General features: G+C 35.8%; 2 protein-coding genes across 2 annotated transcripts; one reads left to right on the plus strand and one right to left on the minus strand.

Moving 5' to 3' along the window:
• Window positions 1-3,496: 3,496 nt before the first annotated feature.
• On the minus strand, window positions 3,497-4,480 carry LOC143566687 (mavicyanin-like). Its single transcript, XM_077053311.1, has 2 exons — window positions 4,209-4,480; window positions 3,497-3,893 (listed from the first exon to the last, which is right to left on the minus strand). Exons 1-2 carry the CDS (start codon window positions 4,366-4,368, stop codon window positions 3,514-3,516), a joined length of 540 nt encoding a protein of 179 aa, XP_076909426.1. The 5' UTR covers window positions 4,369-4,480; the 3' UTR covers window positions 3,497-3,513.
• Window positions 4,481-11,052: 6,572 nt separating this feature from the next.
• LOC143566688 (flavanone 3-dioxygenase 3-like) lies at window positions 11,053-12,855 on the plus strand. The gene is made up of 3 exons (XM_077053312.1): window positions 11,053-11,567; window positions 11,889-12,136; window positions 12,217-12,855. Exons 1-3 carry the CDS (start codon window positions 11,322-11,324, stop codon window positions 12,782-12,784), a joined length of 1,062 nt encoding a protein of 353 aa, XP_076909427.1. The 5' UTR covers window positions 11,053-11,321; the 3' UTR covers window positions 12,785-12,855.
• The last annotated feature ends 11,998 nt before the right edge of the window (window positions 12,856-24,853 follow it).

Here is a 24,853-nt window from a genome sequence, read left to right on the forward strand (position 1 = left end):
GGCTGCCACCGATTATGCCGTCGATTGGTTGTCGTCTTTGCTGCCCATTATCTCAAACCCAAGCTTCGGCCTGCTACAGTAGTATCATCCCATTGTTGGCAGCACCAAACCTTGTTGTAAATTCGGATTTCGAATCGGGTCAGAACGACCACTGCTTTATTGGGGATTAGGGTTCTTAATCAATCGTCGGGAAATTTTGAGGATTAGGGAAATATATTTGTGTGTGTGTGAAGTTCAACAGGTAGCTTAAAGGATGATAAAAGAGACAGGGGAAAAGACAATTATACCCATCACCTTTTATTCAAATGGGTCTGCTTAACGGAGGTTAGCTTAAAGGACAAAAACCATGACAAACATCCAAATAAAGGACAAAGAGTGAAACTACTTTTGAAAAAGGACCCATTCCATAATCTATGTAATTCAAAAGGACAAAATTTGTAATTACGGTAGCTTTTGGGTATGGTATTTGTAGACACTAAAGTTCAATTTATATTTTTCGAACTAAAAGGCATGTAGCCCAATGGTATCAAAATATCTAAATTAATGATGTTCTTTCAAGTGATAAGCATTCAAGTTCTATTGTGAGTAAACGGTGTGGATTTAGGATGAATTAAGAGAGTGCGAGCTTGCGGTCAAAAATGTTAATATTTTACAAGTATGATAAAGTATTATTTGAATCCTATTATGTATGACGAATTGGTTTAATAAACGCCTAAACAAACATAATCACTTGTCGACCTAAATGCTTTCTATTATATAAGCTTTATTTACTGAAAATATATTTTAAATTATAAATACAAATGTGTTTCAAACAAAAATGTTAAAAAGAATAGTTTTATTTAAAAAAAAAGCTTTAAATTTATTCAACAAAGCATGATAATTTGTAAATTACAAGTATGCTACTAGTTAAAATAATCGAACTAAGTACATACTAGTTTAGAAACATGTATATTATACGTGTTAAATAATTTTTCTTTTTGAATGTTTAAATTATCAAAATATATCATATATTTCTCAAATCTGTTTTATAAAAGTAAAAAAAATAAATAAATAAACTAATCGTGTAATCATTTTATTTTCTTAGTTAAAGAGACCATTATTATTTAATATGAAAAAGATTTGAGAAATCAAAATTTATAATTCATCATAAATTGACACGTGACATTCAATATTAAATAGAACGAGGGGCATGGAAACTAGGGCTGTAAACGAGTCGAGTCGAGCCGAGCCAGAGTGTGCTCAAGCTTGAGCTCGAACTTAATCGAGCTGGCTCGAGCTCGGCTCGTTTTCTTTATCGAGTTCGAGCTCGTCGAGCCAGTCTCCTTTAATTTTTTGAATTTTTTATTTTTTAATTTCTTATTTCACAAATTTTGATATATAAAAAATAAAAAATATAATTTTAACATACATATTATAAAAACTTAATAATTAGAACTTTATATGTTTTATTTTCGTTATTCTTTTATAAGATTTTAGGTATCGAGTGACATAATATATATATATAAGTATGATATTATTATATATAGATATTAAAATTAAGGATTTAATCTAAACGAGCCAACGAGTCGAGCCAAAACCAAGCCACGAGCCGAGCTGACCTTGACTCGAGCTCGGCTAATTTAGAAATCGAGCCGAGCTCAATTAGAATCGAGCTTTTTCGATCCGAGCTATTTTCAAGCGAGCCGCGAGCTTTTTGAATACCCTTAATGGAAACCAACTTTCAGTTGGCCGGTAAAGCTGATATGGGTCCACGTTAATTTTATTTATCTGATATAGAAGATTTAGGGTATGTTTGGCAAAACTAGCTAGTAGCTGTAGCTGGAAGATGCTAGCTGGTGGCTGGAAGCTGTAGCTGTTAGCTGTAGCTTTTTTGAAATATTTAGGTGTTTGGTAGATTAGCTGGAGCTTTTAATAAAACTAGTTGGGTGCTCGCGCGGTGCATCGCTCTAATCCGAAACATATTCTGACTTGACCCCTTTCGACTCAAAACCGTACCAACATGAACTAAACTAAATTAGCCCTTTTTGCATCGACTCGTTCCGACCCTAATTTGGTCTTACACATGACCCGAGCTTGTCTGACTCGACTTGTTGCCGATCCAAACCAATAATCACATAAAATATTATTTTTTTAAGTTAAAGATGTATAACAATATGATAATCAAATTAAAGAGAATAAAATGCTCGTTTTTATGATGCAATTTTTAAAAATAAATATTAACATGTGAAAAAGTTATGGTCTTTTAAAAAGTCATAGGGGTAGTTGGTATTGAATATGGGTTAAATATGTAATTATTATATGAATTAAAAAAATATGATGAAAAGTTAAAGTATCAAAATTATAAAATTTGAAATACTAGGAGCTTGTAGTTTCTTTTAGCTTCAAGTTTTTTCTTCTAACTTAAAAGTTTTCAAGTTACTCTAACCAAACAAGACTTTTCAATAAATTTAAGTTTTTTCTTAAAAGCTTGTAGCTAAAAGCTCCTAAAAGCTCTTTGCCAAAAATACCCTTAATATATATTAAACAGATATTTGGGTCTAACTGGGAGTAAACCTATCACGGCTTTTTGATTAAACATTTGGGCTGATTAGACAACTTCTAAACTTGAGCTGGGCTTAAAAGGGCCGGCCTTGAAATAAATGTTGGTTTGTTGGTTGATCAGTGCACATAACCCAACCCAACAAAATCTTCAATACTTGTAATAAAATACTAGACGAGTGCCCGCGCGATGCAGCGGGTCTTTGAACACGGACTCTATTAATCACGTAACAATTATGAGTGTTCATAGTTCGGTTTAAAACCTTGAAACCGTTTAAACAGGTCATGGGCTTGGTTTCACGGCCGGGTTGTTTACTTTTAGTCGTTTTTTTTACTTCCTTTATCCTTTTAAGTATCATATTTTGACTTAGTTGGAATTGATGATACAGTTATATTAATAATCATTTTAAGCAAATTTTATTATCAAAACTTAAACTCTTAAATCCAACCAGTAACAGTTTGGTTTCAATTTTTAATGGTTTAGTTTTCGTTTAAAAACAATCAAAACCGGCATTGAACACCCCTATGTAACATATTAATTTTTTCAATTGAAAAAATAATAATAATATTATATACAAATTAAAGAGAATAAAATACTCGTTTTTATGGTGCAATATTTTTACAAAAATATTAACGTATGAACAACTTATTGTCGTTTAAAAATGTTGGGTGAGAAGTTGGTTTAAAGTTGAAACTAAAAACATGATATGGTTAAAGATGAGGGGGCAAACTTGCAAGTTTGAGTGAATTATGGTTAAAAGACAAGTTCACCATTAATTAAACATGTACTTCATGCTTTTAAGTGTTGTAAATTACTTAAAAATGAACGTCTTAATTTGCCCATGTTTGATGTATTATATATAGTATAGATTTAATATTTCCATTTTAATTATTTGTCACACGTACAAAGAACAAATTTAAAAAAAGAGACACAATTTATAACAACAACATAAAACAATAAGCACTGCCTCTTTCCTAGCACATGAACACAAACAACGGTGCCAAAAACAAAGCAAGCCTAACCACCACAACGCTTGCACTATTGGCTGAGCCAGCATCCTTGTTAATTGGTGGCGTAGACGGGCTCGTGGTAGACGGTGGCGACGAGTTGCTGCCGTCACTAGGAGTAGTGGTTCCTGGTGAGTCGGAACTTGTAGATACCACGTTAATCGCAAGTTTCATCCCCGTACTACAATGACCAAATGTCGGGCAAGTAAAATACATTGGACCCGGTTGTTTTAGTTGAACGGTGGTTGTGCCGCCAGTGTAGGAGTCGATAGCATTGCCCGTGGCACAATTGTCATAATCGGATTTAGATACCACGTCCACACCATGGCTACCACCGTAGTTGAATACTGCCCAACAAAAACTATTTGTTAACCGAGTTTATTATCTATTATATCTGTTGCAAATATAAAATTGTAAATTTATCTTTAAGTTTGTTTTTAGTTACTTTTTGTTATTTTACCTCTAGTTTGAATGTCATGTAGTTATTAAATTATTATTATTATCATCAGTTGGTTAGCTTTATCATTATTTTTTTCATCATCTTTTTCCGTTATAATATCTCTAGAAAGCGATCTGGCTTTCAGTTATACATAGAAAACATGTTACATATAGATGAAAGTTTGTATTACAAAGTTTTTATAAAAATATGAATGAATACTTACAAAGCGTGTCCCCAACATTAAACGTTTTGCCAGTGGCCCATGTAGTGTAATCTCCGAAATTGGTCCAACCATTGTTATCACCGACGATGTGTTGCACTGCATACGTTGACCGTGTCGCGACACCTAGAATCAAAACAAGAAAGAATGCGGCAATTGCCATGGTTTGTTTTTGTTTTTTTATGTAGTGAAAATATTGTTATTGTGACAAGATGGTGTAAGAACATGTGATTATATAGGCACTTAAATGAAATATTAGTCATATGATTTTTCATATTTTGTATGTGGCAGATGGAATATTTGACTATTTCTGCTACTAACTCTTACCTAATGCTTCCAACCCACTCCCTTGCCCCACATGAAGCCGGTAAGTTATGTGCTCTAAATAACATATGATGTAATTAAATGGTTTGTGTAATTTAATTTATTTATTCATGAAAATCTCTAGCCCATGATTGATTCATGAATAAACCCACTCGTCCTAAGAATAATATATTCTTATGCCACAAATTAAAGATGTATTAGAGGAGTGGTGGCCTAGGGAATTAGATACCAGCTTATTAGGACTTTTGGTGTAAGGTATAGGATTGTTGTGGGTTAAGTTAATAGGGTCAAGAATTCAATAAATGGAAACAAAAATGAGAAATATGAGAAGGATTTTTTGTAAAAAAAAACACCGAAAAAAAATAATGAAAAATTAATAAAAAAAATCATAATTCAAAATTTAATAAAAAAATGAAAAATGTAAAAACAAAAAATGTTTCCACCGTCTTCCTAGTTCTATAAAATAAAAACAAAACAAAACTTAAAAAAAAACACAATATTGAGGAAAAAACATCATTATGTCTTTTTATTTATCATTGTCTTTTGTTTTTATTTTCGTCATTGATCGTATTTTTTTTCCATGATATTGTGTTTTTTTATATTATGTTATATTACTCAACATTGTGTTATATTTTGATCGGCATTATGTTAAACTTTGCGACTTATTGTCTTTTTTTATTTATCACTTTGTTATCTGTTCATTTTCGACATTTTATCTTTTTTTTCTCTACATTTTGTCTTTTTGTCGATTTTTTTTTGGTACGGGAATGATGGGGGAAACATTTTGGTTTTTTAATTTTTTTTTGTTTTTTATTTATATTTTGAGTTATGATTATTTTATTTACTTTTTGAACTTCTTGTTGATGGGGTTTTTTATGACAAAAAAATCTTTTTCACACTTTTTTTTTGTCTTTTTTTGTATTTTAATTTTAACCTAAGTTAATAACGTGTGTATTTTACTTATACTTTTTATAAGCAAGAATATGATTTTGGAATTAATACTCATTATATTCGTATTTCCTCCAAAGTTTAACGAAGGATGTTTATTTCTCCATCTTAATACTACTGGTTATTGAAGTTCTGAGTCAACATTAGTCTCTGTCCCTTAGAAGTTGGAACACCTATGTCATTTGACATTGTTAGGTTGTCTACTTAGATTGTTAACATGCATTAACCTTTATTAATTTTCCTCTTTAAAAATAGGTATATATTACACCTAATCAAGGTGTTTATCGGTCTAGCTTTATTGGATTTGAATTTCAATCTTTGTTAATATATCGACTTTGATTATGCAAAATTTGTTGCAACTTCTTTATCAAGTGCTCATTAAATATTTAACAAAGTTCATGCCCATACAGTTCCTTACCGTACCGTGGAATGTGTATTTTATTTATTGAGAAACTATGTCTCGAGCTTGATTAGAGTAACTAAGGTAATGTTTGGTATGCAATGATGACTGACGAAGTGAAATGGATTATTTTGTGTGATTGGAAAAAAATGTTCAATTGCTCAATAAAACAAAATAACCAATTAGAAATCTTATTCTCACAAAATACATCAATATCTATTTACTAAACCCCCACCCCAAACCCCTTCAAAGGTGGATCCGTGATTTTTTTCCCTATGAACTCACCTTTTTTTATGGTCAAAATTCTTACAACAAAACTTTAAATTATTCGGGCCAGTCAGGTCGGAGAACATTATATATAACATACGATATCATAATAATATTATAAATAGAAAACACACAGTAAAATGAAAAATAAAAATATTTTTTAAAGTTGTTATATACGAATTTTCATCTTTTAAAAACGATCCATTATATCTTCAACCAAAAAAGAAAGTTCTTGATTTAAACCACTTTCAATTTCAACTTAACCAAACACACAAGTGTTTTATGATGTGAGCTTTAATGTGTATCACCAGCTCTTGCAAGAAAAGGTTCTTGATTTAAACAACTCCAAGTTTCACCTTTTTCATAACCTATTGGTTATTTTAATTTCTCCCTTTGACTTTCTTAAATCATATCTATTTGTTTGCAAATTGCAAGATTAGCCAAATGCATTTGTCTAAGTCAATTACTTATAAAAAAAAGTGTCCAAAGGTCATCAAGTTTGTTTGCAAGTGTCTAAATAACTAGCTGAAATTGGTAAGTAAAGCAATGTATAAAATTTGTTTTTTCTTTTAAAATTAAGGCTTTCAAACCATTAATATCGCTAACTATATTGCTTGCACCATCATATTCTTGACCTCTAACCATTGTCAAACTCAAATTGTATCGAGTAAATAACTCATTGATTTTTTTTAATTTCATATATAAAACATGTTTTTCATTAACGACGAAATTAAATTGTTCTTTAACAGCTAAAACTAATTGTGCAAAACAATTACAAATGCCTTTCTGAATTTTTTACGACATCATTTCTCGGAGCATTTCCTCATATAACCTTATCAATGGACTCATTCGATTCTCCATATTATTTTAAAATATTCAATAAATGTCCATTATAATGGAATTTTTAGACTCTTCATGCCCACAGATTGGTAATGCACCATTCAACTAAGCTTCACCAAGAATAACTTATGTGCTTAAGTGGATATTATACTCGCTATTATGTTTTTCACTGTGTTTTTTAAGACAACAAATATAGATTTTTTTAAAGCAAATCTTCACGTTTTTTAAATGTTTTGTTGCTAAAACTATTCATCTTACCTACATGAGTAGCAAATCTACCTTTTTTTCCCCAATCTTGATATCCTTTGGTCACAAATCCATATTTTTGACTGTTTTCCTAAACATATAATGAAGCAAGCAAAATGCCTGATCTATTTTACACTATATTCTAGCCAATCTTGAAATACCTCAACCCATTTGAGAACAAAACGTCTTAATTAATCACCTAGCAATTGTTTTGGAAAACCATGACTTATTGGTTGACATGGACCTCTATTCAAATACGCTCGTATAATTTCATTTATTTGATTAGGGTGGAAAATGAAATTGATTTCCGCTAGCAAGGATCCCTAGAAAGGTCTTCCAATTCCATTTTCGAGTATTGTTTGAAAAAGTTAACGACTCAACCTTCCTTTTCAATAATTGTTTCATTAGCCATTAATATCAAGTTTTAACAACACTAAATAAAGTAATCAACGCAACTAAACAAGTATTCATATATGCGATTTAGCATTCAAGTTTTAACAAAAGGAAATCAAGTAAGCAGCACAACTATGATGCCTACTTGGGTCACTTGTTGCCTAGTGGCACCTAAATGTGTCAATATCCCATTGTTCATGTCTAGTTTTGAAAAGCTAATTTTGGAAGGAACGCAAGCGGTCGTCCAACTCAGCTTGGAATTCGTCAGCCTGTTGGACGGAACGCAAGCGGTCGTCCAACTCAGCTTGGAATTCCTTCTGACGTGCCTCCGCCCACGCTTTAACTTGTTCAAGTGTTTGGCGGGGGAGTCTCGTCTGTTGTCCTTCCGCCTGGGTATTACTGAATCCCAGGGGATGGTTGTTTACCGCACTTGCCCTGGCTTGGTTAACCGGGGTAGTGTTCGTAAAATTTACTGCACTTGCCTCGGCTTGGGTAACCGGGGTAGTGTTCGTAAAATTTGTGTGCTCGCCGGTGTTCCCCCCAGTAGCTGGGGTTGTGGTTACCGGAGTTTCTTTAACCATCTTTCCAGAAGTTTGAAAAAACTGAAAAGAAATGAAGTTCTAGCTTTTATGCACGGATGGCGCCAATGAAGAAACACTAATCGATCCCGGGCAGATTACGGATAATCTGGGGGTTAAATAGATGTTTCCCACGAGGGGTTAGACCCGGCAAAGATGGTTCTTCTGATAACCTGCAAAACAGACACAGTGAGCTCGTCACTGAGAAGGGGGGGTACCTCCTTGTGACCACCCTCCGGCGTGAGAATCAGACTAGATTGCTCTTGAATATAAGTGTATATTAAGAGATTGCTAGAGCAGATATCAGGTATAAGATGTAAGATACAAGATGAGATTAGATGATCATACCATTTGGGGTATTTATAGCCGAAGGTAGGTTTCCAAGAAGGTATAGCCGGCTGAATAGTATTCCTGTTCTACCAACTGTGGCCTACGCACGTGCCATGCTGGTAGTTGGTGGGTAGGCAGCGGCTGACGGTGACCAGGCCTGCTGTGTACTATTCCTTTTCCACCAACTGCCGGCTATGCACGTGGTTTGACAGGAGTTGGTGAGTAGGCAGCGGCTAATAGTGACATACAGTACAAGAGCATGCTGCTCGCCATACTGTTGTCAATGAGCTGTCGTATCTCTGGTCAGATCTTTTGCCCATACCTCGTCAGGTACAGTACAAAAGATCCTCCAGTATCGTACGGACTGGCTTATTTGGGCGGGAGTATTCCCCCTCCCGCCTTTGTGCGGGATTGTTCCCGGCTTTGCTCATTCCTTCAGGTGACTACTGAATTATTGAGAGCTAAGTGCCTTGTGCGTGTAGCCTTGCTGCGCGGGTGGCCTTCCCTGATGGCTTGTATCCGCAGCTGCGGGAACAGGCGGAGTACTTCACCATTGGGAGGCATTTCCTGCGGGAACAGCTTGCGTACTGCGCGTAAGGACGTCACGTCTCTGAGCATGGTGGGTCCTGCGGATCCAGTTGGTTTCTGCGCAGACGTCTCTCTTCAAGATGAGTCCTGCGGGTCCAACTGGGCTCTGCTGGGACCTAGCTCTTCAAAGCCCGTCTTGGGTTTTCTTTTTTTTTTTAGGGTCCACATGCCATTTTAAAGATTTCCATTTCTCTTTTGGCTATAAACATGAGATGTTTGAAATTCAAGCTTATTGGTTATAAACAATTTTTGGTATAAATATTTCGATCTTATGGACCTTTTGATACCCGATCTAATTGTTTAGTGTGCAAAAATCCATCCATTTGATCGTTTTAGCGGCATTATCAAGTTAAGGGTTTGTAGAGTCAGGTTCGGTTGAATTATCTGAAAATTTTGTCAAACCGAAAGCTTTATTTTTAAATAAAAACAAACAAACCAAGCAATCGGCTGGTTGAGTAAGCCTAACATGCCCGTTTTCACGGTTTATCGGTTTCTAAAAAAAGTTCAAAGACATTATATTATCTTTGATTTAAAAAATAATAATAAGCATTATAAAATTATAAAAATATTTAGAGGAGCTTTATGAATCAAAAATGAAAAGAAAAATAAGAAAAATTGTAAATAGCCAAACATACAAAATCGAACCGTGAACATAACCAAATATATTCATGTCCTAACAAAAATCATTTGTAAAATTTATATAAAATGAATTTAAATAAAATAAACTAAAACAAAAGAAAAACAGAATACATACATGTTGGTGTTGTTGAGTGATTTCAGCCTCAAAAGTGTGCATGCACATACATGTTGGTGTTGTTTTAGAAATTTCAGCCTTATGGCCTTTATTTGGTCGAGAAATTCAATAAATGGATAAGGAAATGGATAAATATGATTTTTAATTCAACTTGAACAAAATGTCAGAAACAGCTACCTGTATTATATGCCAATCACATTTTGTATCCTTGGTTTACAAAACATACAAAAACACCCCCCAAGAGTCAAAATGAGCTTCTAAGTTATAACCAAGACCGTGAGTCTGTGACCACCCAAAAATACAATTATTACTTATTACAGAACTAAAAAGGTCAATCAATTTGGTTTAATTTTGAATTTGATCACTATGGCTATGTGTTGTGAGTTAACATGAAGGGTCTAGTTAAAACGCATGCACTGTCACGTAAATAGATAGTTGGCTTTAACTAATAACTAACCCACCCTTTAACGAGCACGTTGTGGGTGGCAGGGGCGCCACCCCCGCAACGAAGGGCCTAAAGTTTAAAGTTCACCCGAAAAAAGAAAGTTTTTAAGTTAGGATATAAGTAAATAATTAGTCATTCATTGTAAAAATGTTCTTAACTACATATAGATCATGACATTTAATCTGGGGCAATTTTTTAACCTTTAGTTTTTGACTTACCATTTTACCCTGTAATTGTTGACTTACCATTTTACCCTTTAGTTGTTGCCTATAGTTGCAAAACAAGTTTTGGGCTGTTACTGCAAATCTCTTCAAAAGTCCAATAAAGTGAGAGTTCAAATTCAATGGTTGCAACATGTCAACAATAGTTTGCAACATGTGTAACAAGATAATAATAAATAATGCAAATGGTTTGCAACTATTTCTGGAAATTTTCTTTTTAAAATAAAACACATATGTTGCACTCAGATGTTTCTTTTAGCAACTTAAAAAAATTTATGTATCATGTAACTTGCAAAAATTGTAAAGTGATGTAACTGGTAACATCCTTGATAACATTTTCATTTCTATATTAAACTAAACATATAATACAGTGATCAAATGGGACGTGTCTATTTATCTATCTCTTGACTCGAAACTTGACTCGAAAAGAGAGAAATAAGTTTTGTTTGTTGATCAAATTGATAAAACCATTAACAATAACAGCTCAGTGTGAGAACACTGCACAAGGTGAATGGTTGGAATATGAATGGCCTAAATATTAATAATTGGTCCCCTACTAAATAGTATACAACCATGACAAGGATTCTTCCCCCTAAATACATAATATTCATTCTACTTTAACATTCATAGTACCTAAACATAAATAGCACATAACTATAAATTTTAATAAAATTAAATGTACCCTTTTCATTTTCAAACCTTTCTAGCTATAAATAGACTAGATTTATACCAGAATCTTCAAATCTTCATATTCATATTTAACTTTGTGAAAGAGAGGGAGAATGGGAGTACAAAGAGACATATCAGATGGTTCATTTACTAGTGTCATGGCACTTATCCAAAAATGCCATCAAAATATACCTGAACGCTACGTTCTCCCTCCTTTCCAAAGACCGAACCATGTCCACGTTGACTGCATTTCAACTGATCACCCGGTCATTGACCTTTCCGAGATGAACCACCCCGCACATAGGCATCGGTTAATCAATGAAGTGCGTGCAGCATGCAACGAGCTTGGCTACTTTCAGGTGTTTATTAGTTTAAAAAACAGTATAGTGTGCATGCATGCAGGGGCGAAGGATATGAAGGGCCAGGGGTCCCCCCCCCCCCCGTTTTTTCGTGCATTAGTGTAAATTTAGTTTTTTTCGTTTGAAAATTTTCATACGTAGTGTAATTTTGCCTGTTTTCGGCCAAAAGTTTGTGCCCCCCCCCCCCTCGTTAATGAATTTTACAATAAATATTGCGTCCGGCCTCCCGACATTCGTGTCCAAGCTTCGCCACTGCATGCATGCATGCAATTATGTTATAGATATTATTTTACTTAGATGATGACAAATGTGTGTTTGAAGGTAATAAACCACGGGATTCCTACTTCGGTGATGAAAGACGCGCTTAACTCTGCTGAAGAATTCTTTAACTTGCCAAGTGAGGAAAAGACACGTTTTGCATCAACCGATGTTCATGATCCTGTAAGATATGGCACGAGTGTGAATCACGGGACGGATAAAGTGTTATACTGGAGAGACTTCATCAAGCATTATGCTAATCCCATATCAGACTGGATCCATTTATGGCCATCAAATCCTCCAACTTACAAGTAAGTAAAAACATTAAGTTACATTCTTAATTTCTTTTTTCACCAATGTTTTAACTTTGGATTGCTTATATTTCATACAGAGAGAAAATGGGAAACTATGCGAAGGCGATGGTGGCGTTACAAAAACAGTTAATGGAAGTGGTTCTCGAAAGCCTCGGTTTGAATGCAAGTTACTTAAACAATGACATTGAAGAAGGTTCTCAAGTGATGACAGTTAACTGCTACCCGTCCTGTCCGAAACCAGATCTTGCACTCGGGATGCCACCTCATACGGATTTTGGTACAATAACCATTCTAAATCAAAGCCAGCAAGGACTTGAAATCATGGACCGCGACAATAAATGGCACCCTGTTCCATTTATTCAAGGTGCATTAATAGTTCAGTTGGGGGATCAAATGGAAGTGATTAGCAATGGTAGATACAAGAGTGTCCCGCATAGGGCGATACTTAACATGAAAAGGAAGCGGTTTTCAATTGCGAGTCTTCATAGTATGCGTTTAGAGAAAAAAGTGGGACCCGCACCCGAGCTAGTTGATGAGCAACATCCTGTTGCCTATAGAGAAGGTAGCTTTGGGGGATTTCTTGATTACATTTCTGCTAAATCTATATCGAAAGCTAAGTACATTGAGACGTTGAAAATTAAATGAAAGATGGCACGTGAAGTCCTCGGTCGTCATGAAGATCAAGTTCAACGCGTGTTTATGGTTAAGAAATACAATAATGATAGACTTCATTAGAAATCATTTTAATGTCATTGCAGCTTATAGCTATATTACCTATGTATGACATACTAGTCAAAGAATTAGCATTAGGCAATCTTTGAAGCTTAATAACTAGTTCAGTGATCAAATTATTAATTATTCGATTGATTAGCATATATCCAATGTCCTCGCGTTTAATTTTGTCTCAATTCGGTTTTTCTGAATTTTACTTGTAAGGGCCCATTGGCGAAGCTTCATTGAGGTCCGGTGTGGCCCTGGCTTCCTCTGTTTTTGTGATTTAGTGGGTGTTTGGGATTCCTTATTTACGTTCTTATAATTTTTCATTAAGTTAATAAGTTACAAAAGTGTAACTTATGAAACTTTTATCCTAACAATATAAGCAATTCCAAACACCTTATTACTTTTCAAAAAGTTAATAAGTTATAAGTTGGTAAAAATAAGCAATCCCAAACACCCCCTTAATATTAAAAGTTAAAAATTCATGGTTTTAAAACCAAAGACCATTTATGATATCATGACCCAAATTAGATGTTAAATCATTATTAATGTTATTATAATTTTCATTATATTGAGTTCTTGTTTACAAACCGTAGCAGCCCTATCACACATTTCGTTTTTTCACCAAGAAGGGTTTGTATTAAATGATTTTAGGTTGTTTGGTTTAATGAATTTTATTTCGATTAGGTTCTTTTGTTTTGTTTAAATAAGATTAAATTTGTTATGTGGTTTGGTATTAGTTGAGTATGGAAAACCAAATAAAAAACAAGTGTTTGGTTGTGGTAAGTAGGTGTGTTTTTCGGGTTTCGGGTCGGGTTCTTCGGGTTTCAAAGTTTTAAATCCAGACCCAAAACCCAACTCAAATCTCCCATGGTTTCTTCGGGTTTGGGTTTTTTCGGGTTAAGTTAATTGGCTTTCAAGTATCCTAGGAAAAAAAATTACAAGGCTAAATTTGAATGTAATATATTATTCTTTACTCGTAATGTAAATAAACCAATAACAAAACAAAAATAAACCGATAAAAAATCCTAAAAAGGTAAAATTTAACAAAGTTCAGCCATAAGAAACACAATCGAGACATAATCGTCTTCAGTATGTCATGATCAGGGTGTTGGATTATAGTTGCTTTTAGTCATAAATTGAAACATTAATAAACAATAAACAATCAATTCATAATAGGTGGAATGAGAACAGTCAATTTGGACTAAATTCTGATAGCGTTGGCTGCTAAGGCTTAACCTATTATACCTAAAAATATATATGGTTTTAAAGCTAAAAGTTTATTCGGGTTTTTCAAGTTGACCGAAACCTATAATTTGGACCCAAGAACCAACCCGAATTACTTTGGTCCGGGTTCGGATTTCTCGGGTAGGGTTAGCTTGGATTCGGGTACAGGTTTTCTCAGGTTGAATTTTAGGTTTTGGATAAAAGTGACTGCCTTAGTGATAAGGTTGCTTGGACAATGAGATAGAACATGCCAAGTAACAAGTGAAAAATTATAACCCCCAATGGAAATCAATGATTTATAAACCTAAATTTCATTATTCTCAATAATTTCAGCTGGGACACGATGCACTCCCCATACTAAGGCGTCAAGGCATACGATTGGACATGATAAATTTAGAAAGGTGTATAAACCATACGCTATTTGAAGTGTACAAATTCTCAAGTGAACAGTATTTATTACAAGTGGACTACACTACTTTCATAAATATTAAGGGTAAACATAATTTAGTCTTATTTATTGGTTGTTTTGATTAGTGTTTCATTTGTTATATACAAATATCGTCTACACAAATGAATGGTTTTTAAAATTAGTTAAAGTTCTCAAAATATAATATTGTTTGTTATAAACGTGTGATAATATATGCATGTGTATGACATCAAATTCCAACTTAAATTATACAACCTTGTCTCCTAAATAGTAAAGTTGTTGTAATATATATGGTACTTAAATGTATGGGTAAATTTCATCCAGTAATTCACATTCTCATATATTTGTTATCACCATCTTACTCCTTTTTCTGTAATCATATATCCAATCTTGTTATAACTGTGGTAATATTATAACACGTTATCACCACGGGCCGCTTATATCTTAATCAAGAAAGGTAAGTTATTCACATAAGCATTATAAACACTTCTTTAATTATGTACATTATAAAAATATATATGCATATACATATACTAAGTAATAACAATAATGTGTATAAACATTGTTATTAAAATTTGATAAATATTCTAACTTTTCATTATGCATCTAATTTTTACGTTCATCGCAACTAACTTTTAGTTATATATGCACACTAACATTTCATTTAGAAGTTAGATTTATTTATACTAACAATTCTATTCTTATTATTGTGCATACTAATTATATATTTTATGAAATAAACTTTATTTAATATCTTATTTATTCTTACTTTAAATAATTAATATTATATATATACACACACACACATACAAACGGTAATATTACCGTTATAAAACGGTAATATAACCGTTGTAAAATGGTTATAAATTTTCATTATAAATAACCAATTATCAACGTCATTTCATTTACAACAAATATTCTTCTTCTTAAGTTTATCCTAGATAAAGCTTTCAAAATGATTCACTCGGTTTTGGTGTTGGTCACTATAATGCTTATACTACTTCTCATTCCACTTTTTAATCTCCCACCTGAAGATTTCAACATTTTCTTTTTCTTTTATATGTTTATAGCTCTACCAACTATACACTATGAACTTAAACGCAATCGTTAACATCAAAACGAGCATTGTAGCATCCGTCAAGCCGAAACGATTTATAGAACACTTATTTGGCACGTTTTAAGCAATTCGTGAAAATATTTTGGGTTTTTACAACCATTTAATATGTTTTATTATTTTGCAAAAATGAGTTGAAACACGTCCGTTTTCGCGCTGTTTTTCACACTCGAATTAGTTATATTGCCAAAAACCGAACCAGGACTAAATTTTGGGCTCAAGATTTCACCCGGCATGCAAATCAAGGCAAGATGGTCTAAAAGAGGGGCCCAAAGGGTCTCCCCCCTTTGGCCCGGGGATAGAGGTATTTTTGGAAGCAACCTCTCTATTCTTTGGGATAGAGGTATGGTTCGCATACATCCTACCGTACCCAAACCCTACTAATAGCTATGCTATTAATGAGATTTTTACTGGGTGTGATTGATTGATTGATTGATATTACATCCTCAATCTTCACTTCCTTCCTTTCATGAAATTTCTCGTTTTTTGCATTCTAAATCCTCTACTAGCAATAATCATAATACCTTCTTCATCACATCTATTCTCATTTTAGAGTGAAGATTGAATATATAACCATCCAGGAAACAAAATATAGACCGAATTTTACAATAAATACTAATATGTTGCCAAATCACTGTCGCCAAAAGGCAACCGGTAAGAATGTGATCAATCGAGCCACCCCCGAATCAGAAAGAACACATCCCGAGGACCGAACATACGTATTCCTCTTACTAAGAGTTTCAGTCGTATGCAAAAGATACTGCATTTAAGGGGGATCCGTTTACACCAAATAGAGGCCAATTGAATGAAACATGGGTTGGGTTGGGTTGGATCAAAGTAGGGGTGGTAATTGTGACCCATTGGGTTGAACTAGTTGTATGAAAATGTATATGATGGATCAGAATGGGTCAAACTAAAAAAAATGATTGAAACGGGTCAAAACGGGTTCACATTTCTCGGTTTTTTTATTATTATTATGGAACGAGAACAGCGGAAGAAATTTTTAGTATTTTTACTTTTTAAGTTTTTGATTTATATTTCGAGTTATAATTTTTTTATTTTTTTTTTAAATTTTTTTGGTGAGGGGTTTTGAAATGGGTCAAAATGGGTTGAGATTTCAAAACCCATTTCAAAACCCCTCACCAAAAAATTCAAAAAAAAAATAATTAAAAAATTATAACTCGAAATATAAATAAAAAAAATAAAAAGTAAAAATACTAAAAAGTTTTCTCCGTTTTTCTCGTTCCATAAAAAAACCCGAGAAATGTCATCCCGTTTTGACCCGTTTCAATCATTTTCTTTTTTTAGTTTGACCAATTCTAACCCATCTTATATATTTTGATACAACCCATTCAATCCATGGTTCAAGATTGCCACCCCTAGACCAAAGCCTTCCTTACCAAGTTAACCGAATACGAGCCGGACGTATCCCCTAACCATCTTCACAAGTCTTCCCTCACCAGAATGAGTTTACTTGATTATCTATATAAGAACCTTAATACATTAATTAAAAGTGAACCGAAAGAATGGGGAAAAAAGATATCCAAATAAAAATCATTATCACAGTTTTGAGTGGTGAATTTCTAATATGTGTTGTCATTAAACCGATCATTTATTTGAGATGATTATGTAAAACATATTATGAGATGGTTGTGGGGAAATTGAACCCAACGTGAATCGAGCACGCAACCTTTTGATCTGGAGTCAGACACGCTACCATTGCGCCACGGACTTTAATGTTTACACCTCACGAATATTTATAATACAATTAAAAGGCAAAACGACATTGACTGAAACCAAACTTTAATAAATTTGTAACTTTTGTTGCGAGTCACTTTTTGTCAAACAAAGACAAAACTTGACATTATTGCAAAGTCAACTAATCATACAACTGTTTTCACTCTATACGAAAAAAAAAACTTAATACTTTAAACCCTGACATCTCTTCGGGGCATGGTCAACAGAGAATACTTCCATTGGCTAAACCATAACTTTTAATTAGAGTGTCATAACAATGTTAAGTTCTCATTCGACTACAACTTAGGGGTCAAACGTATGTTATTTTTAAAACAATTCGACTTTTATATAAGAAAAATTTAGATAATTTGAAAGGATTCAGTACGAATGCGACCTCAATTTACTATTACCTGCTCCTTGAAATGTGTCATCTTCAATTTTAATGTTTTTTATTCCAATTTCAACTATACCACATAAATTTCAATAGTTGTTTGTTATGTTGGCTAAATATACAAATGACTAGAGCTAGAGCTAACATTGTCGTTTCTTTTTTCAATCTTAGGGGCTGTTTGGCAACCTCTGTGCCAATAAGTGCTGAATCATTAAGAGGTCTATCTAGGTAAGTGGCTCTGAGCCAGTAAGTGCTGAACCATTAAGATGTGTTTGGTTGGACATCTGAATAACCATGCAGAATGACTATTTTACCCATATGAATTGTTTTGTAGCAAATGAAATGTATTTGTTTGATCAAAATACTGAATGATGAATAATTTTAAAGGAAAACTACAAAACATCATAGAAATCCAAATTACACATAAATCCTTCAAAATACATGGAAACATAATAAAATTCAAATAGAGATTAGTACTTTGCATAAAATTCTAGTTTTAATTATTTGAATTTAGTTGACTAGCTATTTGGTTACGCAAACCAGTCATATACTCAATTTCTTGTGAACCCCATTCTATATCCCCTGACCATCACTTTCTCCACCTTGTGTCTCAAGAAATATAGAGCTCTCGTCATAGTTCATAAATATCTGATCATAAATATTGCATTTCCTTATAAAATTGTGGACGACGAAACAAGCAATCACTATGTCTCTTTGTTTAGGAAAAGGAAAGGGTGCCATTTGCTTTAGGATTGGGAATCTCCCCTTCAAAACACCATATGTGTAACATCTGCCCGAATCCGACCCGACCCAGATACCCGTTTTCTGATCCGATTCTTTTTACGATTTAAAAATTAATTATAATCTTTATAAATCTAACCTTTAATAAATCTTTATGTATATATATATATTTTTAAAATGTTTCTTCCGCCTCTCCTTCCTCTTCTTCTCTTTTCTTTCCGCCGTCCCGCCTTCTTTTCTCTTGTCGCCATTCTTTCCCCCCTTTTGTTTAACCCTTGAGCCTTGAACCCCTCTCTTAACTCCTTGCTTGTCCTTTGACTCTTCCCGCCTAAGGATGTCTGCGCAGCTCCACGCGCTAAACTCCTTACAAGGAAGCCTGCGTGAAGATTGACTGTTCCTGCGCTACGCGCTAGGAACTATAGTTCTTCCCGCGGCGCGCTAAGAATGATACTTCTCCGCGCGACGCGCTAAGAATTGTAGATCCTCCCGCGACACGCTGTGAATTTGTAGTTCTTCTCGCAGCGCGCTAAGAATCGTAATTCTTCCCGCGACGCGCTAAGGATTTATGTTCTTCCCGCGACGCGCTAAGGATTTATGTTCTTCCCGCGACGCGCTAAGGATTTCAGTTCGTTCCGCGACGCGCTAAGGATTTGTGGTTCTTCCCGCAGCGCGCTAAGGTTTGTGTGTCGGCCTTGTGTGTGTGCCTTCGCACTCGCGCACTCAGCTTTCTCGCGCTAAGTCTTGTGTCTTTTATCTTGATTTTATCCAGCCGTTTACCTTTGGTGATATCTTATCTTTTGTGCTGTTGACCTAACTTGCTTTGTCTGAAAAGTTACTTTCGGCGCAGCATGCGCGTCAATCCTATTGGTTGACAGAAAAAGGTGACTGACAATATCTTTTGAGATCTTCTTTTCCTTATCTTGAACAGTGTTTGCCTGACATATCCCATGTGCTGTGAACAGTAACCTGACAGCTTTTTCCCCTTTTCCTGCTGCCATATCTTTTGCTTAGATTTGGTGAGATATTTTCCCCTTTTTCCGGGATTGTGTTCCCTAGGGTTTGCCTATTTATACCCAGCCATTTTCTTTAACATTTCACACACAGACACTTAATCTCTTCTCCTTCTCCCTGCTGAAGATCCTCGCAGCGTAGCCGTCAACATAACTCCAGCTCTCCTTGCCTCTGTTTTTCTTTCTCTTCTTTTCTGCCCAGATCTCGGTTAGTAAATGTTTATAATTGGTTTAAGTAAATCGATGCATATTACCTATGGTTACTTATAATCAAGACACTAAAACCAATCGTTAAACCGATAATCTTTATTTATAGGTTAACTTTGCTTGTTTGGTTCTTGCTTTATTTATCTTCATCGCACCGTTTATCATGTGAGTTATCTCGTACCTAATCCCTTTTTATTTTTAATGTTTTGGGATGTTCATGTGTTTATACAAACTTAGAGTCTTAAACTGTTTATGAACTTTAGTCGCGCAGTGTCCCATGTGTTGAGGATGTTTACTTGGCTGTTATTTGTATGTGTGTATCATTAACCGCTTTGTTCGGCCTATTCCGAAGTTTTCATGGATCCATTGGATGAACACGGGAGACCAATCGTTTACGGTTTTCTTTGTTTACACTTGCACAGTATGTTTTCTCGTTTTTGTGCTCAATTGGGAGCACGGATTGAACTATGAGCTATGATCTATCTTAGGCTTGATCACAATCTGATTACACCCTTGCTAAACTCTAGACATACACGTGTTGCGCGCAGATTTACTGTATTGCATTAAACTTGATTTCTCACCAACACGCAAGTGTTTGACGTTTATTTTAACACATGTTCAGGTTTGCAGTAGCTGTTTTGGAGCTTGTGGACACGTAGGAAGTTTTATTTTATTTTGGACCTAGATTAAAATGTATCAAGACAAGTTTATGTTGATCGAATACTTTGCTTTATAATATAATGATTTTTGTTGATCTATGTTATCTTGTGTTGCGCTGCGCGCGCGATAAATGTGTATTAATAAATATTGACACCCAATAGTGTCACGGGTAATGAAACAATATGTGGCACCCCGATGTATAATCCGCCTTTGGTCGGGGTGTGACAGATTGGTATCAGAGCTCGTTGACTTTAGGATAGGTGGTTAGACGTAACGACCTAGAAAACTTAAGTCCCCTCTCGCGCATGAGAGAAATCTCGTGTTTGCGCGCTTATTGTTAATTACTCGTTATTTATAAATATGCTCGCGCCTGCGCAGTATATGATTTTATGTTTTATTCCGCGATCTTTCGATTTTTATTTATGTTCGTTTGTTGGAATTGAAAATCCGAGAAGTCATGGTGATACATGAATAGTTGACTTTCAATTCCCATTTACTTTATATTTTTAAGTTGAAGATTGAAAAGTCATGGTGATACATGAATTGTCAATCTCCAATGCTTAATTATTTGTATATTTTTATATTGAGGATTGAAAAGTCATGGTGATACATGAATTGTCAATCTCCAATGCTCATTTACTTGTATATTTTATATTGAGGATTGAAAAGTCATGGTGATACATGAATCGTCAATCTCCAATACCCGTTTGCTCGTATATTTTTTTTAAATTGAGAATTCGGAAGGTCATGGTGATACATGAATTGTCGATTCTCGATTCGAATTTGTTACCTTTATTAAGTCTGCATATAAAGTCATTTACTTTACCTTAACTTTTGTTAGCAACTAACTTCGCGAAACAAGCTTTAACAAGGTTATACTTTGCGCTAAAACGGTTTCTCATAACATGATATTAACTAAAACTAGAACTTTTATAGAATGCCTCCACTATCAGCTCGTTATCAGAGGAGAGAAGCCGCGCGCAGACGTAGGCAGCAACGTTCCCAGGAAATGGCCGCCGCGATAGCACAAGCCTTAAACCAAAACAATATCAACCACTCTGGTTACAATATTAAATCCTTTAATGCGGGTAACCCTCCGAAATTCAAAGGACTTGAAGGAGCCACCATAATGCTCCAGTGGCTCGAGAAAATTGAAAACACTTTTCTCCATACCCATTGCCCTCCAAACCAACGAACCTTATACGCCTCAAGTGTCCTGGAATCTAGAGCGCTTACTTGGTGGAACGGAGTAGCTCATGCGCGAGGCGCAGAGGTTGCTTCTAGCATGCTCTGGGAGGAATTCAAGGAACTTCTGACGCGAGAATTCTGCCCTCCCAACGAAGTCAAGCGCCTCGAAGAGGAATTCTGGAACTTGAAGCAGTACAGTGGCGAAGCGCGCGAGTACGCGACGCGCTTCCACGAACTAAGTTTGCTTGTCCCTCACCTTGTTACCCCTTCCCGCCGAGCCATCGAAAAATTTCTTGGGGGTCTTCCCATGGAAATTCAAGATTCTGTATGGGCGAGAAACCCAGTAACCCTCTCTGACGCCATCGAGTTGGCCGCTGTGCTCAGCGACAACCATGTCAGAGCAGGAACCCTGTTCCTGCGGGGAACTGAAAAGACCAAACCTACCAAGACTGACCCAGAACCAACAGAAACCAAGCCAGAACCCTCAAACCATAAACGAAGGCGCAAAACCAATCATCAAGCTTACGCGCTTACTAACCCACTCGTTGTCCCGCAACCCCTTTACCAACCTCCAGTATACGCGCCTAACCCACTGTCTACCTACCCAACTCCCCCTGTAATCCATAACTATGCCTTAACTAATCCAGCACTTCCTGCCCCGCCAACTAAGAAACCCTACACAGGAAATCAACCCTTTTGCCCAACCTGTAAATTTCATCACCCAACCCAAGCCTCGTGTAGGCAATGTAACCAATGTGGCCGCGCTGGTCACTCTGCTGAGTACTGTAGAGTCCCTCCCGCCAACCTAATTGTGCAAGCACCACCAACCTACCCGCAGAACCCACAACCAACATACCAGAATCCCCAACCAAGATCGTGCTTTAACTGCGGTGATCCCAGTCATTTCCGGAACGCGTGCCCGAGGCTACAAGTACGGATTACGCAAGCAAATCCGGTGAACCAAATTTCGAACCAAGTGACGCGCTGACAAACTTTTAATATAACCGCGCACCAAGCGCAAGCGATTTATGACGTAGTTAATGGTACATTTTTTTTTTTTTATCGGGCATTATGCATCTATACTTTTTGTTACTGGTGCCGATAGTTTTATTTCTCGCGCGTTTGAGCAGAAGCTCGCGCGACCGCGCATTAACTTAAGGAAAACTTGTTGAATTGGCTAATGGCGAAACTATTTTAATAAACTTTATAATCATGGATTGCACGCTTAACCTTAATGAAAACGATTTTTTTTTTTTTGATCGACCTTATCCCTGTACCTTTTCTTTGCGCATCCTACTTCGAGATAAATTTCGGGACGAAATTTCTTAAAGTAGGGGAGACTGTAACATCTGCCCGAATCCGACCCGACCCAGATACCCGTTTTCTGATCCGATTCTTTTTACGATTTAAAAATTAATTATAATCTTTATAAATCTAACCTTTAATAAATCTTTATGTATATATATATATTTTTAAAATGTTTCTTCCGCCTCTCCTTCCTCTTCTTCTCTTTTCTTTCCGCCGTCCCGCCTTCTTTTCTCTTGTCGCCATTCTTTCCCCCCTTTTGTTTAACCCTTGAGCCTTGAACCCCTCTCTTAACTCCTTGCTTGTCCTTTGACTCTTCCCGCCTAAGGATGTCTGCGCAGCTCCACGCGCTAAACTCCTTACAAGGAAGCCTGCGTGAAGATTGACTGTTCCTGCGCTACGCGCTAGGAACTATAGTTCTTCCCGCGGCGCGCTAAGAATGATACTTCTCCGCGCGACGCGCTAAGAATTGTAGATCCTCCCGCGACACGCTGTGAATTTGTAGTTCTTCTCGCAGCGCGCTAAGAATCGTAATTCTTCCCGCGACGCGCTAAGGATTTATGTTCTTCCCGCGACGCGCTAAGGATTTATGTTCTTCCCGCGACGCGCTAAGGATTTCAGTTCGTTCCGCGACGCGCTAAGGATTTGTGGTTCTTCCCGCAGCGCGCTAAGGTTTGTGTGTCGGCCTTGTGTGTGTGCCTTCGCACTCGCGCACTCAGCTTTCTCGCGCTAAGTCTTGTGTCTTTTATCTTGATTTTATCCAGCCGTTTACCTTTGGTGATATCTTATCTTTTGTGCTGTTGACCTAACTTGCTTTGTCTGAAAAGTTACTTTCGGCGCAGCATGCGCGTCAATCCTATTGGTTGACAGAAAAAGGTGACTGACAATATCTTTTGAGATCTTCTTTTCCTTATCTTGAACAGTGTTTGCCTGACATATCCCATGTGCTGTGAACAGTAACCTGACAGCTTTTTCCCCTTTTCCTGCTGCCATATCTTTTGCTTAGATTTGGTGAGATATTTTCCCCTTTTTCCGGGATTGTGTTCCCTAGGGTTTGCCTATTTATACCCAGCCATTTTCTTTAACATTTCACACACAGACACTTAATCTCTTCTCCTTCTCCCTGCTGAAGATCCTCGCAGCGTAGCCGTCAACATAACTCCAGCTCTCCTTGCCTCTGTTTTTCTTTCTCTTCTTTTCTGCCCAGATCTCGGTTAGTAAATGTTTATAATTGGTTTAAGTAAATCGATGCATATTACCTATGGTTACTTATAATCAAGACACTAAAACCAATCGTTAAACCGATAATCTTTATTTATAGGTTAACTTTGCTTGTTTGGTTCTTGCTTTATTTATCTTCATCGCACCGTTTATCATGTGAGTTATCTCGTACCTAATCCCTTTTTATTTTTAATGTTTTGGGATGTTCATGTGTTTATACAAACTTAGAGTCTTAAACTGTTTATGAACTTTAGTCGCGCAGTGTCCCATGTGTTGAGGATGTTTACTTGGCTGTTATTTGTATGTGTGTATCATTAACCGCTTTGTTCGGCCTATTCCGAAGTTTTCATGGATCCATTGGATGAACACGGGAGACCAATCGTTTACGGTTTTCTTTGTTTACACTTGCACAGTATGTTTTCTCGTTTTTGTGCTCAATTGGGAGCACGGATTGAACTATGAGCTATGATCTATCTTAGGCTTGATCACAATCTGATTACACCCTTGCTAAACTCTAGACATACACGTGTTGCGCGCAGATTTACTGTATTGCATTAAACTTGATTTCTCACCAACACGCAAGTGTTTGACGTTTATTTTAACACATGTTCAGGTTTGCAGTAGCTGTTTTGGAGCTTGTGGACAAGTAGGAAGTTTTATTTTATTTTGGACCTAGATTAAAATGTATCAAGACAAGTTTATGTTGATCGAATACTTTGCTTTATAATATAATGATTTTTGTTGATCTATGTTATCTTGTGTTGCGCTG

The sequence above is a fragment of the Bidens hawaiensis genome, unplaced genomic scaffold, assembly GCF_021521415.1.
Source record: "Bidens hawaiensis isolate Kalapana, Puna unplaced genomic scaffold, B.hawaiensis_p1.1 tig00023037_1, whole genome shotgun sequence".
Classification (NCBI taxonomy): Eukaryota; Viridiplantae; Streptophyta; class Magnoliopsida; order Asterales; family Asteraceae; genus Bidens; species Bidens hawaiensis.